The following is an 18350-nucleotide window of genomic DNA, read 5'->3' on the forward strand; positions in this document are numbered from 1 at the left end:
ATTATAATATATGGTCTTCAAGTATATTGTTATATAATTTCAACTAATTAATTAATTTTTTTTCATTGAGTATAACTATTTCGACTTCGTTACTTACACGATCGTGGTTCAATTTGTTATCATCATATCGATTACAATACTTTATTATAATATATTAAAATAAAGTATATGTAATATAGTTTTAAATTTTATTTTTTTTCAAATTCACTAATTTATTTCCATTAATTAATTCAACTCTATTTCATTGAGTATAATTATTTGTTATTATTATATCGCGTTTAATACTATATTATAATACATTGTCTAAAATGTATATAGTTTTCCAACCAAAATCACATCGTATTCACATTTTTTTCCAACCTTCACTAATTTATTTCTATTAATTAATTAAAATTTATTTCCTATTATTATATCGCGTTTACTGCATTATTATAATACATTTAATCCAAGTATATGTTATTTATTTTTTCGACCGATGCCCCATTATATTGTTTCCAAACTGAACAAATGTATATTTGTACATACAATTCAAAAAATACAAAATAATTATCGAAATTAAAAATAAAATATATGTTGAAAGGATTATTTTTAGGAGAATCTCTAAATTAGGTAATCAAATCTAGGATTAGTTTTGGGAGAATTAGAATCCCTAAATTAGTGGAAACAAATCTAGGATTAATTATAGCAGAATTAGAATCTCTAAATTAGTGGAAACAAATTTAAGATTAGTTTTAGCGGAATACACAAATTAGTGCAAACAAATAAAAAAAATTAGCAATATAAATATCCGAAATAATAACATAATTTAATATTATTTATTTTTATCTTATAAAAAAATCTAATTTTTGAAAAAATTTAAAAATAATATCCGAAAATAAATCTAGTATTATTTTAAGGAGAAACACAAAATTAGTTGAAACAAATTAATAAAAAACAAATAAACACAAAATTTAGGAGTAATAATTTTGGGGGGAAAAAATAAATAATATTAATTTAGAAAAAAAATAGCTGGAAACAAATCTAGAATTATTATATCAAGAAACACTAAATTATTGGTAACAAATCAGTAATAAAATTAACAAATAAATAAATAAAAAACAAAACCGAAAAAAAAAATATATTCGAATTATATAATTTATAAAATTTTCTGAAATAAAAACATAAAAATAAGAAAACAAAGTCTTCTAAAAATAACGAAACAAAACGGAAGATTTTGTGAAAATTGGAAACAAATTAGCTGGAAAAAAAAGGAAAGAAAATGGACGAAAAAATCAAGGGAGAGAGACTAATTTCGGATATATATACATAAAAAAAATCAAGGGATAAAATAGTAAAAATAATAAACCCCTAAAACCGGCCCACTGTCTATCCACTAAAAAAATCGCTTTTTTACCAGGTGTTCAGTACACCTGGTGTTCAAATGTCATTATTGTTTAATTAATCATGTATTTCGGACTTGTTAGAGATTCTTCTTTCATGATTTCATGAATGTCAATGTTTTGATTGTTTAGAGATTAAATTTTCTTACAAAACAAAAGTAATTATTGATATGAAAAAATATAATGTTTCAAAATTATTACACTTGTTTATAATAATTGTTACTTTCATTCATGATAACTTTTACTTTAGTTATTTGGTGAAGTAATTATTGTAGTAAGAAACAGTAATTATTCATATGAATAAAAGTAATGTTATTTTTACTCGTTAGAACTTGTTGTATTTTTAGTTATTTAGTTAAGTAAGCATTGTTGTAAGAAAAAAGTAACTATTGATATCATGAAAGATAATGTTTAAAAAATATGACATTTCTTCATTTCAATAATTACTTTGCATCATAATAATAATTATTTTGAAATAATGTAGATATAAATAAAATATAGAAAAAATAAAATAAAATAACAATATAAAAAACAGAAAACAAAATACAGATTAAGAAAAAAAATGATATAGCTGGAAAAAAAACAGAAATAAATAAATTACAGAACAAATGCAAATAAATAGATTATAGAAAAAATAATCATTATCATAAGAAAAAATAATAATTGATATTAAGAAATGTAATGTTTCGAAACATTACATATCTTCAGGTTGATTATTACTCCCTCCGTCCCACTATAAGTGACTCAAAAAATTTCGGAACGAGAATTAAAGAGAATGTGTAAATTGGTTAAAAGTGATGGGATCTACACTTTTTAAAGAGTTAAATTTTTTTCATTTATGAAAATAGACCACTTATAGTGTGACGGTCCAAAATCGAATACATGTCACTTTTAATTAGACAGAGGGAGTACTTTTCAACCCGACCTGACCCGCCCCAACCCTGACTCGACCCATCTTTTTCATGCATTTGGTCTCACACAAAACCAACTCTTAAAGTGAAGCATAATTGGTGATTTTCTTTAGTTTTAATTATGTATTTCTACTTTTATTAATGTAATTTGAGTTTGAATTATGTATTTTTAATTGTGACATTATTTGTAATTTTTAATGTTAAGTTTTTCTGATGATTACTATGTGCAATTATATGCTAAAGACTAAAATTAAATTAAATATAATTGTAGTTTCTTCATTTATTATTGAACTCACATTAAATTGATAATTTAAATGAAATGTACAATTAAATTGATGAGTATTATTGCTCGGATATGTATATAAAAATTGATAGCTTTAAACTATCGATGTGACGTTGATGTGTCACCGAAGAAGTTATTTTTCAAAACAACAAATGCCACCGCTCTCAGAGCACCTCCAATGCAAGTGTCTTAAAGGGGTGTCTTAGAAGTGATCCCCACCTAAGACACACCACTGTCCAATGCATTGTGTCTTAGGTGGGTGCTTAGATCCTCATTTCCACAAAATTCACATTTCTACACTTTTATTTTAAAAATTCATATTTTATTAAAATTAAAATTCTACATTACAATAATTTAAAGACATAATTTAAATACAATAAAAAAATAAAAATTACAATAATTTTCTAGGGCTCAATCGGACCAAAACGAGACCAAATGTGCTCCTTCAAGTCCAAAGTGAGGCGAGCATGCATCTCCGCGTCTCGCATGGATGTTTATCGTGCAACAAATGCACGAAAATTCGGCGGAGCACCGGCACGAGGTTGAGATGCGGCGCTACTTGAAGCTTCGTCGGCGTCTTCTTCCCACTGTGTTGCGTGCTCGCCTTCATCTTCGATGATCATGTTGTGCAAAATGATGCACGTGAACATGATGTCGCTCATCGCCTCCTTGCTCCAAATACGCGATGGGCCTTTGACGATTGCCCAACAAGCTTGAAGGACGCCGAAGGCTCGTTCAATATCCTTGCGAGCCGCTTCCTGCATCACTTTGAACCTCTTCCCCTTCGGATCCGTATGATGTGTAGGACTCTTCACGAATACAGGCCAATTGGGATAGATGCCGTCAGTCAAGTAGTACCCACTTGTGTAGTAGGCGTTGTTGACTTGATATGTGACCGGCACGCCTATTCCTTGCAGCCGATCGTTGAACAACGTCGAGTTGTTGAGCACGTTGATGTCGTTGTTCGAACCAGGAGTCCCAAAAAAAGCATGCCAGATCCATAGATCTTGCGATGCGACGGCTTCGAGGATGATGGTCGGTTCCCCCTGATGGTTGAATAATGGCTCGACTGAATCTGCGCAAGCACTCCAACGAGGTGGACTCTGCAATCCGGAGATACTCGTCGTATTGGTCCGCTGCCCCACCGTTAGCTAGCATACGAATAGCGACAGTGCATTTTTGCAATGGCGTGAAGCCGGGCCTCCCAAGTGCATCCGTGCGTTGTTGGAAGTATGGATCAGATGCGACGGCATTAACGATACGCAAAAACAACGCACGACGCATCTGAAATCGGCGGCGGAAAATGTTGTCGGGGTAGACCGGATTTTCATCAAAGTAATCCGCGTGCAAACGTAGAGCGCCGGCTTCACGGTCCCGACGAATGTAGGCCTTCTTTGCCACGCTTCGTCGCCGATGACGAGGTTGCTCATCTGGATCACCCATATCTTGAACAATTTGGTTAAATTCTTGCACAAGATTGAAAAATTCTTCAGCACGCCGCTCGTCCTCGTGGCTTGATGAGGAGGAAGACATTTTTTGTAGAGAATTTTTTGATGTGGAGATGATTTTTAGATAATGAAATGAATGGAATTAAGTTGTGATATATATAGACAAAGGGAAAAAAAAATATTGAATTCAGCCGTTGGCCCCCACGGTCATTTAAATATATATATATAGAGAAAAGTTAAACAGAGAATGCTAAATATTTAGAGAATAGAGAATTCGTGAAATAAAAACGAACAGATCTACAATTTTTACGAACAAATCAATGTACCGCATGAACAGCAATTTGCCCCGGGTTCGAATCCTGCTGGTGGCGAGTTTTTCTCTTTTTTACTAAATACGTCTGTTCGTTAGTTATGTTGATCTGTTCGTAAAATATATAGACTTGTTCAAAATGAAATACTCACTCCGTCCGCCAAGATTATGTAAAAATTACTATATTTGGCGTCCGCCAAGATTATGTCACTTTCCTTTTATTGCAATGGTCCCACCATCCTCTTTAATGTTTTATCATTACTAACACTCTTTATTTACAAAAAACCCACTCAAAATTCAATCTCAACCACACATCTCATAAAGTGGTGGGACCTTTTCTCCACTACATCAAAATCATCACCAATTTTATTAAATCTCGTGCCCAAGCAATTTTATATAATTTTGGCGGACGAAGGGAGTATATAATAATTCTCTGTTTAACTTGACCCTATATATCAAACGGTCATTTAAAAAAAAAAACGAATTTCAATTTTTTTTTTTAAATGGGCGCGTCCGCCGGACGCGCCAGACAGCTCTCGCCTTCGCCCCGGGTCTCTGCCTCGCCACGACTTCGCATCTGGCCGGGTCTCCAGTGCACCGCTCCCCTCCTCGACGCGGGTCGATCCAGCGCTCGACATGAGCGCTGGAGGTGCTCAATGCTCTTAGGGTTAGAAAATTAATTTTGAAATTATGTGTATATATTATATATTTATTTAAAAAATATTAATCTGCATCGATCTGAAAAATTAATCTCTTTAAAATTAAAATCAAACTAACTTAAATGTTTTTTAAAAGTGAATTATATTTTAATAGTTCAATTTGAATTGATGCTATTATTCGGACTTGAATATTCTAGCAATAAGTTGATCTTATTAAGAAATTGAATTTCCTTGACTAATTGACTTGTTCCATCTTTTATCAGTCTCACCATCCTTTCCTGTCATCACTTCCTCGTTGACTTGGGGAAATCTGTGTAAAAATGGTGGCTCATGCGGCATTGGTTTCTCTCCTGCAGATTGTGGATAGCATTCTCCATCCAGCTGCTGGAGCAAGGCGGATTTCCCACAACAGAGCCCAACTGAAATCCCTCCACGAAAAGGTGAGTTTCTTGTTGGGTTTCCTTGAAAATTCTTCATCTCATCGTGGGAAAGGCAAAGACCCGGAATTAGATGGTATGGAAACAATGATAACAAAGGCAGCTTATGCTGCAGAAGATGTAATTGAATCCGACATCCACGACCAGATTGTTGCAGAGCCAGAATCTATCCTTGCTCTCTTCTGCTTGTTTTTCATCTTGTTTCGATTGCTGCTTGCCTTTTCTCCTCTAAGAGATGATGTTATCCGATTCTTTAATATTCCCGTCGCGTATGTTACCGCACTCCTATCGTTGTTACCTCTGACCTTCCAGAATTTGATATTTGTGTTGGGCCGGTTTTTTATTCCTCTCCTAGTTCATATTTTGTCAAGCTCAATCGCGATGCCTTCTGAGGTCATATTTATCATTCTCCTGCTAGCGCATGAAGTGATGCCTATTGCGTCAAAATATTTTCTATATGCTCATCAGCCGGAAAATCAAGATTTGCGTCGGGCAATGGATGATTTCAGTTTTATCATGAATGAGGCGATTAAGATTAAGGATGCCTTTGGTTTGGATAAGCCGACTCAGTATCATGCTTATGATGGTGATGGTTTTTCTAGAGGTATAGGGAAGAATATTGTGGTGGGACTTGATAGTGATTTGAATGAGATCCTTGCTCGATTAATTGGATATCCATCCGAGCTTCAAATTGTGACAATTTTGGGAATGGGGGGCATTGGTAAAACTACTCTCGCCAGACAAGTTTATGATGATCCTCGTGTAGTTGATCACTTTGATATATGTGCTTGGGTGACTGTTTCTCAAGAGTATTCTCTACGTCAAGTCATGCTAGGCCTTCTAGATTCTGCAAAGATACGGGCAGAAGAGATATTGCGGAATCACAAAGATGATGAGTTGGATTATATGCTAGGTGAGCATCTCTACAAGAATCTGATGAGCAGGAGGTATCTTGTAGTAGTGGATGACATGTGGGATACAATTATTTGGGATTTTGTGAGTAGATTTTTTCCTGATAACCAAAATGGATGTCGAGTTCTTTTGACTACTCGGCTATCAGAAGTTGCCTCCTATGCATTCTCTGGTAGCCCTCCTCTTAAAATACAGTTCCTCAATGATGATGATAGTTGGCATTTACTACGTGAAAAGGTTTTTGGAGGAGAAGATTGTCCTTGGGCATTGGAAGCCATTGGAAGGTCGATTGCTCGGGATTGTAGAGGACTTCCTCTGGCAATTGTTGTAGTTGGTGGTCTCTTGTATAATGAACACCGAACAGAGGGAGACTGGACTCGTGTATCAAAAGATTTACATTCAATATTGAGTAAAGATGATGAGAAATGTTTGGAGACACTAGGTTTGAGTTATAACCACCTGCCTCAACGTCTGAAACCATGTTTCTTGTATATGGGGGCCTTCCTGGAAGACGAGGAGATCCCTGTCACTAAGCTATTCAACTTATGGGCTGCAGAGGGATTTTTGGAACCAAGTAAATCCAAAAGCTTGGAAGAGGTGGCAGAGGAGTATCTCAAAGATCTTATACAAAGAAGCCTGATTATGGTTGGTAAGTGGAGTTGTAATGGCAAGATTAAAACTTGCAAGATTCATGATCTGTTACGAGATGTGAGCATCCTAAATGCTCACAAGGAAAATTTTCTTGATTTTGGTGGTGAGGATGCGGAGATAGGTCATGGTGGCCATAATTGGGATGAGACTCTTTATAGAGAAAGCACCCCTTTAGCCAATCTTTTTGATTTTCCCAGCGATTGGGAGACAGGTGGTGGTCGGGCTAAGCGTAGGCTAATCACCCATGTTCGTGCTTTTGGCCAGAGAAGTCGTTATCCCATGGCTCGTTCTTTTATATGTTTTGGTGATGGTTCTTATGGTCTACCACAATTTTATGTAGGTTTTAGACTTCTCCGAGTGCTAGATATAGTCACGCATGGTTTGTATGAGCTCCCGGATGAAATTTTCAACCTTGTCCTTCTGAGATACCTTGGGCTCACTTACGACTACCCCCTTCCTTCGTCCATATCCCGACTCTGGAATCTACAGACGATTGTCTTTTACAATGGAAGATACGGTAGGGGGCTCCAGGTTCCTGTTGAGATATGGAGTATGCCGAATTTGAGGCATCTCTATCTCAAGGCAAATTTGTTGCCTGATCCGCCTGCTCAGCGACTTCTCAGGAGTAGCAATGTTCTGGGAAACTTGCAAACGCTTGTGGGAATATCAGACTTCCGATGCACCAAAGGCATCCTCAAAAGTATCCCAAATCTGAAGAAACTAGGTATTTTGTATGACATCGCCTCTTGGTCAGAATACCAGCTTGAGTCTCTTGTCAATCTACACAAACTCGAGACGTTGAAGATCAGTGTGGAATACCGTCTTAAAACATCAATCGTGCATCCTCCAAAGCTTGCATTCCCTCAGAAGCTTGAAAGATTAACTCTTAGTGGTTGCAGAATTCCTTGGGAAGGCATGACAAGTGCCGGAGCATTGCCTAATCTACAAGTGCTGAAACTAAGAAATTTTGCATGCCAAGGTCGAGAATGGGAGCCGGTTGAAGGGGAGTTCTGTCAACTTATGTTCCTTCTCATTGAAGACACAGATCTTGTGCAGTGGAGAAGTAACGAAACCCACTTCCCGCGTCTCCAACGCCTAATTCTGAGGCGGTGCAGCAAGCTGGAGGCAGTTCCTTGTGGTATGGGTGATATTGCAACACTAGAAAGGATGGAGTTGATTGATTGCCACTCTTCTGCTGTGGCTTCGGCCAGAGAAATACTAGAGGAACAACGCCAAATGGGAAACGAGGATCTCAAGATTCATATTCAAGAAAACAATTTTTGATTGGCAAATGAGATGCTAATTAATACTCCTCCTCATCCTTGGACTTTCTTGCCAGATTTTGTTAGATTTCAATTTTCAACAGGTGACAGAGCTCGTAATGAAATGAAGGAGATGTTCAAGTTTCAACATTTTCTTATTCAAAATTCGAGCGATCTAAGATTATGGCCTATGGGTCCTTCTTCTAATCCATTACAGATTTTGTTTTTCTAAAAATCTTGAATTTTCCGTCAAAAAGGGCAGGGATTAAAAACTAGGTTAAAAAAACCTTAGTGAAAAAAAATGGATATATTTATACTTATTATAAAATAATCTTATTTTATAAATTTTGATTTGCCTATTATGTCACTTATTTCAAATCTATTTTAAAGGCAATGATGCAATATATTATTATTATTATTATTATTATTATTATTATTATTATTATTATTATTATTATTATTATTATTATTATTAAATAAGAATCTCACACTAATCATAATTTTAAATAAGTATAAATTCTTCAAAATTACTTTATATGTATATATAAAATTTCAAAACAAACAATTAATCAACATTTTGTGTTTTGGATGTGGCAATTTCGTTCAGAATTTTCATCAATTTCCGTCAAATAAACATATATTCACTAATTAAATAAAGTCAAGTTAGGTATGTGTTCTTCTACCCCATCAGAGAAGCGATTGGATGATGAGTACTTTTTTGTAATAAAAAGTTGTGTATAAATTTTGAATTATTATTAGTTTGATAAATATTTGCTGCTGCAAACCACCTATTGTCAAGTCTGCATAATCTTGGAACTTTGCTGAAAAATGTGTTAAGATATAAGGTTTTTTAAGTTTGAAAAATTTGTTGTTAAGCAAAATAAAAAGAAACATAATGCTAACCAGTTGAGATATGCCATTTGAAGAAGTCTTGGGGTTTGGAGGATGAGTGTGGATTGTATGGAGAGTTGAATTTCAGTTGGTGTTATTTGAGGACACCATTATATCGTCTAATTTTCGTTGCCAACTTTCACAAGCCAATTATATATCAGGGCAAGTAGTTAATTAAGCTAATCGTAATCTCCACAGCTATATATATTCCAACAGCCAACTTCGTAATTAAAGAAACTAGTATCAGTATGCAATCGGTAGCATGTACGACAAATATCAAAATTAAAAGACAAATTTAAATAAATAGATATAAATATTAAATAGAATTAAAATATAAGCATATGAAAAATATATTTTAAAAATAAAATAATCCACATCAATTACTCACTAAAATTCTGAGTTTGAAAATGTAAAATTTAAATTATTTGATAATTTTCAAATAATTTAAACTCACTAAATAATGTCTATAATATATTATAGTCATTAAATAAATTTAAATTATTTGATAATGAAAATTAGCATTATACATTAGTATTATAGAGTATTATTCATCATAATAAATAAATAAATATTCTCATATACAAATATTGATAAAAAATTGTAAAATTTTGATGAGGGATAAGGTCCTCATCAGCGCAGCACACGACCCGTACTCCATATGTTACCAATATGAAATATCTACTGCCTTAATGATTATCGCACAAAATAGGAAAACTAACAGTGCAGGACAAAGAACGGAGATCCCAGTGCCCCTTTGAGGGAGCAGCGCAGTCATCTCCACCCCCTGAAGGAGCAGCGCAGTCATCCCACCCCATGAAGGAGCAGCGCAGTCATCGCTACCCTAAGAGAGGGCGGCGCAGCACCAGCACTCCTTGGAGAAGGCAGCGCAGGCTTCAACACCTAGAGATGACGGCGCGAGCGAAGAGTTCCCAACTACTTTCTGAAGGATGCAAAAGCTGCAAGGCCGTTGGAGCAAGGACAACCACCAGTGACAACGACGCCAAGGACGTACCGAGCACGTGCCATGAAGGAAAAGACAATCTTACCCTCTCCTCTTCATCTCTTATAAATAGCATGTCTGTAATAGTAGAAAGGACCGATCTTTTCTCCTAAGTTTTACATGTATGCTCTGATATTTGTAAAGAACTATTCCATTGAAGAGTAAAAGAAATATCCATCCGTCCGTCTATTTCCTTCAGGTTCCGATCTACTATCAACCTTCTAGTTTAGGTGTTGGTGATTCAGTGCCTCACCAAATTTTAAAAAATAGAGAAACATAAAATATTTTAAAATTTTGAATTTTTCTTAACTTATTCGTTTTAAATTCATTTTTGATGATTTTTAGACTCTCTCCGTCCCAATGTTTATTGTTCAACTTTCTTTTTTTAGTCGTCCCACATTTTAGTATCCATTTCTATTTTTAGTAAAAGTAGATGAGACCATTGCTCCATTTTAATTATTTTAACACTCACATAAAAGGTGAGACTCTTATTCCACTCATAACACACTCAACCATTTTTGTCATACAAGTACGTTTGGGATGTTGACATCAAGGGTAATTTAGGTATTTTGGGCATGGAATCAAGGTTTTATAAGAAGTGGGCATTTTTAATTTTTCACCATAAGAAGTGGGCACTTTTACCTATTGTCACTTTTATATATCCACTCAATTTCAATCCTGCTTACACTCATGTCGTCCCATGAGAGAGTTATAACCTGAACTTTCAATTAATTTCAGTTTATAGCCTCATCAATTTTAATTTATTTTTTGTATAACCTGAACTTTGAGAAATTATTTAATTGTAGTCACAATTGCACAAAAATTATGTTAGTGGTCTATTCTTTATCACAATTACAGTTATAATGATGATCAATTGTCACGAAACTAGAGTTTTTAATGTATTCTACACGAAAAAAGTTTTTTAACAGTAGGTAGCACATCGTCATCAAACCACCGGTGTAGTCGGAATCGCACCATAAAGTTAGTATAAAATGATGCCAACTTTCAAACGGGATTCCGACTTCATTGGTGGTTCGATGACGATGGGCTACCAACTGTTGAAAATCTCTTTTTGTGTAGAATACATTGGACTCTAATTCGTGAAAATCGGTCATTCTTTCATATGTAATTTCGACAAAGAAGAGCTAATGTTAATGTGATTATGGATATAATTAAACAATTTCTCGAAGTTCAGGCTATACAAAAAAAAAAAAAATTCAAACTTGAGGGTATAAACTGAAACTTGCTAAAAGGTAAGTCTATAAACTATAATTAACCAAGGCTATAAACTATAATTAACCCTTAACCTAACAACCCCTGAATTTAATCAATTTGTTTGTAACGTGAGTTTTAGAATAAGTATTCTTATGTTTATTCGTCCAATATGTATTATACAATGTTTTATAGTAAACAAGCTTTTCATATGACAAATCTTACAATCTAACGTGCATAGCTTGTAAGCTTGAAGTCTCATTTTCTTTATGTATGCTTTGCTGATATGCAGTGAGTTGTTATTTGGCATTAGCTGGAAAACAAAGCGACGGTTACATGAAGAAATATCATACCACTATGTTTTTGTCTGACATCTATTTGTAGTTACATTTATGGAGTAATCTGTATTGACATGTACACCTCTCAAAATCTAAGCCAACTGTTTATGAATCTGATCAAGGGTGAAATCTCGGGGATTTCAAAGAAATCTGTTGGTTTTAACCATAATTTTTCTGTTGAATGTTGTTTTTCCATAGAAAGCTCAAAACTTTTTGCAGCATTTCAGAAACCTTTACGGAGTTGAGCATATATACCAACATGCAGGGACGGACCCAGGATTTTTTTTGGGGGGGGGCTGAACTTCAACGGGGGTTCGGGGGCGGTAGCCCCCGAAAAAAATTTTTGGGGACATTCAGTACATTTTAGACATTTTTATAATAATAATATTAATAAAAAACAATATTTTCATAGATAATATAGTTCTAATACATTTGAAATAACATAGCTATAAAAGTTCAATACATTACAAATAACCTAAGAATAAATACTTGGTGAACTAGTTGTTTCTGTTTGAGAAAGTGATGACAATTGATTGCGACGTGTACGCATCGACTGAAAATGTTGCAATATCTTCCAATAAAAGGTGTAATTGAACAACTTGAAGATTCACCTCTACGTTTTTTAGAAAAAAAACGTTCCATTTCCTATAAAATTAAATTAATTCAAATTAATAAATTGATTGCTATTTGCTAAGTCCACTGACTCCAATTGAAAAAATAGACGAAAATTGAATAAATTAATTCATAGATTAATAGACGAAAAAATCTCCACTATTTGCTAAGTCCACTGACTCCAATTGAAAAAATAGACGAAAATTGAATAAATTAATTCATAGATTAATAGACTCCACTCCACTGACTCCACAATTCACAAATAAAAATCTCCACTCCACTGACTCCACAATTCACAATTAAACCCACCGACTCCACTCCACAATTCATACATAAGCCCACCGACTCGGCGACTCCACAATTCGCAAGGTGGAATCAGCAGAAAAAATGGAAGGTGGAATCGGCGAAAAAATTCACAAAGACTACCTCTTGAGCAGGCTGCCCTGTGGTGCCGTGGTGAACCGGTGGTGCGACGGCGGTGGAGCGACGGCCGACGGCGGTGGCGCGAGCGGCAGGTGGTGGCGGGCCTGGCGGCGCAAGGTGGGTTCAGCACTCAGCAGGCTGCCCTATTTTTTCGTTTGAGTTGCTGCCCTGTTTTTTCGTTTTATATATATATATATATATATATATATATATATATACATAAAAAAAAAAAAAAAAAAAAAATTAAAATTAAAATTTGGGGGGGGGCTCTAGCCCCCCCTAGCCCCCCCCTGGGTCCGTCCCTGCCAACATGACTCAGGAAACCACTTTTTTAGCGCATAATGCTTCCCCTTCATTATTAGTACAAATATGCCATAACATGGTATGTGCATCAGTGCCACAGTTGAATACCTGCAAAAATATAAATTAATCATGTAACTAACTATCAAGAATACTAACTAATAACCATGTTTGTCAAACAAGTTTTGATGTTAAATCTTGGTATATAAAAGGCGCGATAGCTACAGTTGCACGCGTGTGTGAGTGCTCGAGACAGGACCAGCTCAAGCGCGGTCCATGCCATACAATGTGGGCATAGTGATTCTTTGATCTCAAGTTGATTTTTTGGAAGAGGGATTCTAGAATCTTCTTTGTGTTAAACTAAGATGATATATAGTGATGAAAAGGTTGCTTCTTGCTTACCATAATGGAGCATAGGAAGATGAGAGGTCAAGAAAGGGATAAGGCCACCTGTTTTTCAGAAATAAAGGAATTGATGTCACTAATATTGCATTGCAGCAAATATTTTTGGCATTATGATGGGAAAATGGGAATATAGAATCTTACCATATCCAGACACAGGCATGTAATATCCATTGAAACAGAACATAAACACAAGTCCAGAGAAAAAAGTATCCGATTCTAAACCATGGAAACCTCTGCAACAGTTTTAAGGATCGCAATAAGTTAGCTTATATTATAGTAAAAATAGTTTTATTATAGTTAGGAGATATCACTTCTAACTTACAAGACTGTTTAAAGCAGTTTCTCCTAGCAGAAACACCGCGTTTATGGAATGCATGTTTATGATCAACTGCAAGAATGTCTTGATCAGAAAATTGCTATACAAGAAAATGTTGGAAAATTGAGATGAAAATTGAAGAAACTATTTGAAATATTACTTACAAAATTGAAATGGTAATCTTTGATGACAAGAAAGGGAACTAGTATGAACCAGAAGACTGAGTCTGTCAGCATTACAGCACCAGCATTCATCTGAACGAAACAACGATGACAGTAAAAATTTTAGACGTCGTTAAAGATAAGGATGTTATGTTCCAAATAGCAGCAGATATTTCTGAGATTCACCTGAAAAATGATCTGGAAAACATAGGCCAAACATCCTGCTTTTTCGCGAACAATATGTTCTTGATTCCGGTCCTTGCCTTTGCCACGCTCCGTGTCAAAACGCTCATCAGCATAACCTCTGTTGTTGTATTCATAGCATCCGCGAATAGACAGCAAGGATCCAAGCTGAATTAAACACGAATGTCAAAAGATTGAAGGCATGAAATATTTTGGAAAATATTGTATTATACCATTGTTACTTACCCCAAAATAAATGGTGATCAGTGTAAAAGTCCACCTGTTCAGCTCAAGCAAAAGGTCACAAATAGCACAAGTTAGAGAAACTTCTTGGGAAGAAGAAATCAACCATTCAAATAAATGACTTATAATTAGATGGATTAAAAAGCAAGAAATTTGAGGACTTACTGAGTGTAGAAGTAAAAAATGGTTCCTCCATCAACAGCAACATTTAGTATAAGCATCAACAGAAGCATCAGAAACGCGAAAACTCTAAACGCGAGGAGCCAGCTGGGATGAATGCTTCGAAGGCAAGGTCTCCAAACTTCATCTTCATACAAGATTCCTGGTGGTTCTTTTTCCTGGTGTTCTGCATTTTCCTCTGAATTCCTTCGACATTCATGCTTCGATATAAGAAGAGAGGCAAACACCATTGACATTAGCACCCACAAGGAACAGAGCAGCACCCTCCAGTTCAGCCAATAAGCTGCAGTTGTTGTGTTAACGGTCATGGCCGGCTGCCATGAGTTCGTGGATCCCGTGATAAATGTCAAGAAACTCATGCTCTTCTGTCCCAACTTCTCCTGTCTTAATCTGATTTTGGAGAAATCCCAAATGAAAACAATGTTTTTGGGCCAGAAATAGAAACTCTATTGACAAAAAGTTCAACCAAGGTATCAAATAATTGAATTGAATGTATGATTAGTCCTCTTATTTCTTGGAGAGGATGCACAAGAATCTATAAACCTTTGCTCGATAAAAAACAGTTAAGGCCTATGGTACTTGAAAAAGGTGAATGCTCAAAGAAGGGACCAAATTCGAGTTGAAAAGCAAGGTTGTAAGAATTCGAAAGGAAGCTTGATTCCAAGAAATGGCAGAGCTTCCCACTACAGAATATTGCTGGCTGTTATTGAGGAAGATAAAAATGCAGCCATTCCAGCCATATTTAATAATGACACAAATGGCTGCTGCAGAAACATTAGTTAAAAAACAGAAGATGTTGAGAGAAATTTGATCATCATTATCATCTGAAAGTAATCAGAGATTCCAAACTTTGAGGGGATATTTTGCACAGAAAGATGAGCAAGAAAATGCTACATAATTTTAAAATGAAAGATTGGAGAAAAGGAATAGCACAAGGGAGGCTCTTAATTGTAAGCAAAGAAAGGTTTGGAATGCTTGCAGGGGAAACCAATTGTATGCAGAGGTGTCTAGCTAGGAAGAGATGCTTTGCTTCCTTCAACAAACTTTTAAAAATTCAAGTGAGAGAAAGAGAGGGGGAGAGAGAGAGAGAGGGAGATGCTTTGAGCATAAGCTTCAGCCTTTTTTTATTTTTGTTATCCCCGTAAGATCCTCAAATAGGGACTGGTCCAAAATCTGTAGTCACAATCTTTTATATTCCCATGCAAATATATTAGAAATTTTTTTAAAGACAGTTAAAATGCAGGAATTGTCACTTTTATTGTGCAGTTGCAGCCTTGGTTTGAGTCTTTATAGGTTTAAAGACAAGAAAAAGAATGTTGGGGGGTTGGGGTGGGGTGTCTATTGGTAGTGTTTGCTTATGTGGATTTTGTGTTGGATTGTTTGTTAGATTCTTTGTGAACATGTAAATTTATGCTGTTTGCTGGTCAGATCAGAATGAAGGAATAAAGCAGCTGTAAAAAAGGCATGTAGCCTAGTTTAAATTCTTGATAAATGATAATCTCAAATTTTTATAGGTAGTTATAAGAATAAAGCATGTTATGTTATGTCCACCCCACCCCCCAGAACCTCCAAAAGAAACCCAAAGAAGAAAAGTTAACATTTGAAGATTGTCTATTGAAAAAGTAAATATTTGAAGCGAAAATAGTGGAATGCTATTAAAGACTAAAATTGGCAAAATTGTAGGGCCTTGTTTTATAATCTAATTTATATAGTTCCTCAAAATGGAAGTATTATTGTTTATGAGATTAGGATAAAGCTTGGCGCCAACATACATAAACCTAGTTTGGGGTAAAAACATGTATGTCTTGGAGTTGGGGTGGGGGTGGGGGTGGGGGTGGGGGGGGGGGGGTTCAAAACAAATTTTGAAACACATTTTCACACACCTGGCCCTCTTTCTTATGCAAAATTGGAAAAAGTGGTCCAATTGAAAATTGAAAAGAAAGTCGGTCATTTATTTTCATATTGTTGTAATTTTTGTATCCATCAAGATTCTTTTTAAATGGACTGATATTAATAGAAAATATAGTCTGAATGTGCCGATTTTAAAACTTCGGAGTTCCATTATTCTTACATTCCAATATTAAATTACCGCGAAAAAGTTATAATGATATTCTACCCTTAAAAAAGAAAATATATATTCTGCAAATACATAATCTCGTATTGATGGTACTTGAGATAATTTTTTATTCCCACTAATATTTATTTTCCAAGTCATAAGCTTTTTCACAAGAAAAGCATATATAGTAGGTATATTTTAATAGGACCACTCATTTTACTGTGGTCGCATAGATATTGCATTTGTGCGTGATCACACTTTCCGAATAAATTTAAACAAACAATTTATATATCCAATTTCTTCATATGTGTGTATGTGTATTTTAGTCCAGAAAAAATGAGAAGGTATTTTCTGAAATTAAACAAGTTCGAGGAAATTATTACAAAATATATATAATCTTTTTTTTAAGGGAAAAATATATACTCCCTCCGACCCACGAATCTTGATACAATTCTTTTCGACACGAAAATTAAAGAGTTGAATATTAGTGTTTTAAGTATGTAGATAATAATCCCCAAAAAAAGTATGCAGACAATAAAGTAGAAAAATGATAAAATAGAAGTGTGTAGATAATAAAGTGGAAAAACGATAAAATAGAAAAATGTAATTAACAATCCTTGTTTTTTGGCTAATTCTTACCATATTTAGAATTGCTTCAAGATTCGTGGGACGGCCGAAAAAAGAAATTGCATCAAGATTTGTATTAAGATTCGTGGGACGGAAGGAGTGCAATCTAAGACAAGCCATTTGATACATGTATATAAAATAAATTTTGTCACGATACAAAAACTTACAAGATATTTTACACCTTTTACCGTTTTGAAGATTCATCAAATTAGGCCAAAATTAACTTTATAGAAAATCAATATTATTGGAGATTATATTCCACCGACACCGACGTTATGTTGCAGAAAATACAGTCGAATTAGTAATTTGTCAAGGCGTGATCCCGAAGTAAAGGAGCTATCCCTATAGGCTTCTTTGTACGCCAATTTGCATTATTAGCTGGTCACATCACATGACTACTTCCCATTTAAAAGAAACTTAAATCGAAGATGCATATAATTATTTTTATATTATTTCTGATTTGGAAACGGTTAAGACTAGGATAAATTAGTTATTGTTAAACTATTGTTAAATAATTTAAAAATCAAAGATACCTTTTTCTTTTTACGATCGAGCATATAATTGCATGTAAAGCTGACGTTACATATATATTTAAGTATTCATTCAACAGTATATTTGCAAAGTTTCTTCTTAATTAACCATTATGACAAGACCTCATTGACATTAATTAATGCGAATATTATTATAAATTGGAGGTTCGGAATTAATAGTCTTCCATTGGTGTTTATTTATTGTGCTTCTTGTAATTGTTTTAGTTTCTTTTTTTAGAAGAAAAAGAAAATGAACAAGAAAACAAAATGGAATAAGAGGGGAAATGAATAGAAGGGTTGTGTGGAAAAGGAGAACAAGAAACTGCAATGATGTTTGCAATCAACTTTTATTGCAATGATAAGTGGCTTGATTGATTTGTGGATATTTTTGGATCATAATATACTTATTATATATAGATTGATTGACACGCTGTCCGTCTACATCGTTTACAAAACTTAGATGAAAATACGCACAACCCCTTCGTGTCATTTTTTCATTTTTTTTATTAAAGATATTTATATTGAACTCATCCTTCTATATATATATAAAAGTAAAATAAATCTTATCCTAAGTGGCGTCGTATAATCACTCTATTATAATTTTCCTCAATTCTCACTCAT

General features: G+C 34.7%; 3 protein-coding genes and 1 long non-coding RNA gene across 4 annotated transcripts; 1 reads left to right on the forward strand and 3 right to left on the reverse strand.

Moving 5' to 3' along the window:
• Positions 1–3067: 3067 nt before the first annotated feature.
• LOC131023302 (uncharacterized) lies at positions 3068–4106 on the reverse strand. Its single transcript, XM_057952848.1, has 2 exons — positions 3734–4106; positions 3068–3648 (listed from the first exon to the last, which is right to left on the reverse strand). Exons 1-2 carry the CDS (start codon positions 4104–4106, stop codon positions 3068–3070), a joined length of 954 nt encoding a protein of 317 aa, XP_057808831.1.
• A 1204-nt stretch (positions 4107–5310) lies between these two features.
• LOC131023303 (putative late blight resistance protein homolog R1A-10) lies at positions 5311–8274 on the forward strand. The gene has a single exon (XM_057952849.1). The coding sequence runs from the start codon at positions 5311–5313 to the stop codon at positions 8272–8274; it is 2964 nt and encodes a 987-aa protein (XP_057808832.1).
• A 3368-nt stretch (positions 8275–11642) lies between these two features.
• Positions 11643–15639, reverse strand: LOC131019935 (uncharacterized). Its single transcript, XM_057948560.1, has 9 exons — positions 14502–15639; positions 14340–14373; positions 14097–14261; positions 13914–14003; positions 13756–13821; positions 13575–13666; positions 13431–13478; positions 13034–13139; positions 11643–11947 (listed from the first exon to the last, which is right to left on the reverse strand). The coding sequence occupies exons 1-9, from the start codon at positions 14873–14875 to the stop codon at positions 11927–11929; spliced, it is 996 nt and encodes a 331-aa protein (XP_057804543.1). The 5' UTR covers positions 14876–15639; the 3' UTR covers positions 11643–11926.
• Positions 12076–12965, reverse strand: LOC131019936 (uncharacterized). Its single transcript, XR_009100551.1, has 2 exons — positions 12732–12965; positions 12076–12338 (listed from the first exon to the last, which is right to left on the reverse strand). It is a non-coding gene; the product is annotated as an uncharacterized LOC131019936 (long non-coding RNA).
• Positions 15640–18350: the final 2711 nt, after the last annotated feature.

Source organism: Salvia miltiorrhiza, chromosome 4 (genome assembly GCF_028751815.1).
Source record: "Salvia miltiorrhiza cultivar Shanhuang (shh) chromosome 4, IMPLAD_Smil_shh, whole genome shotgun sequence".
Lineage (NCBI taxonomy): Eukaryota > Viridiplantae > Streptophyta > Magnoliopsida > Lamiales > Lamiaceae > Salvia > Salvia miltiorrhiza.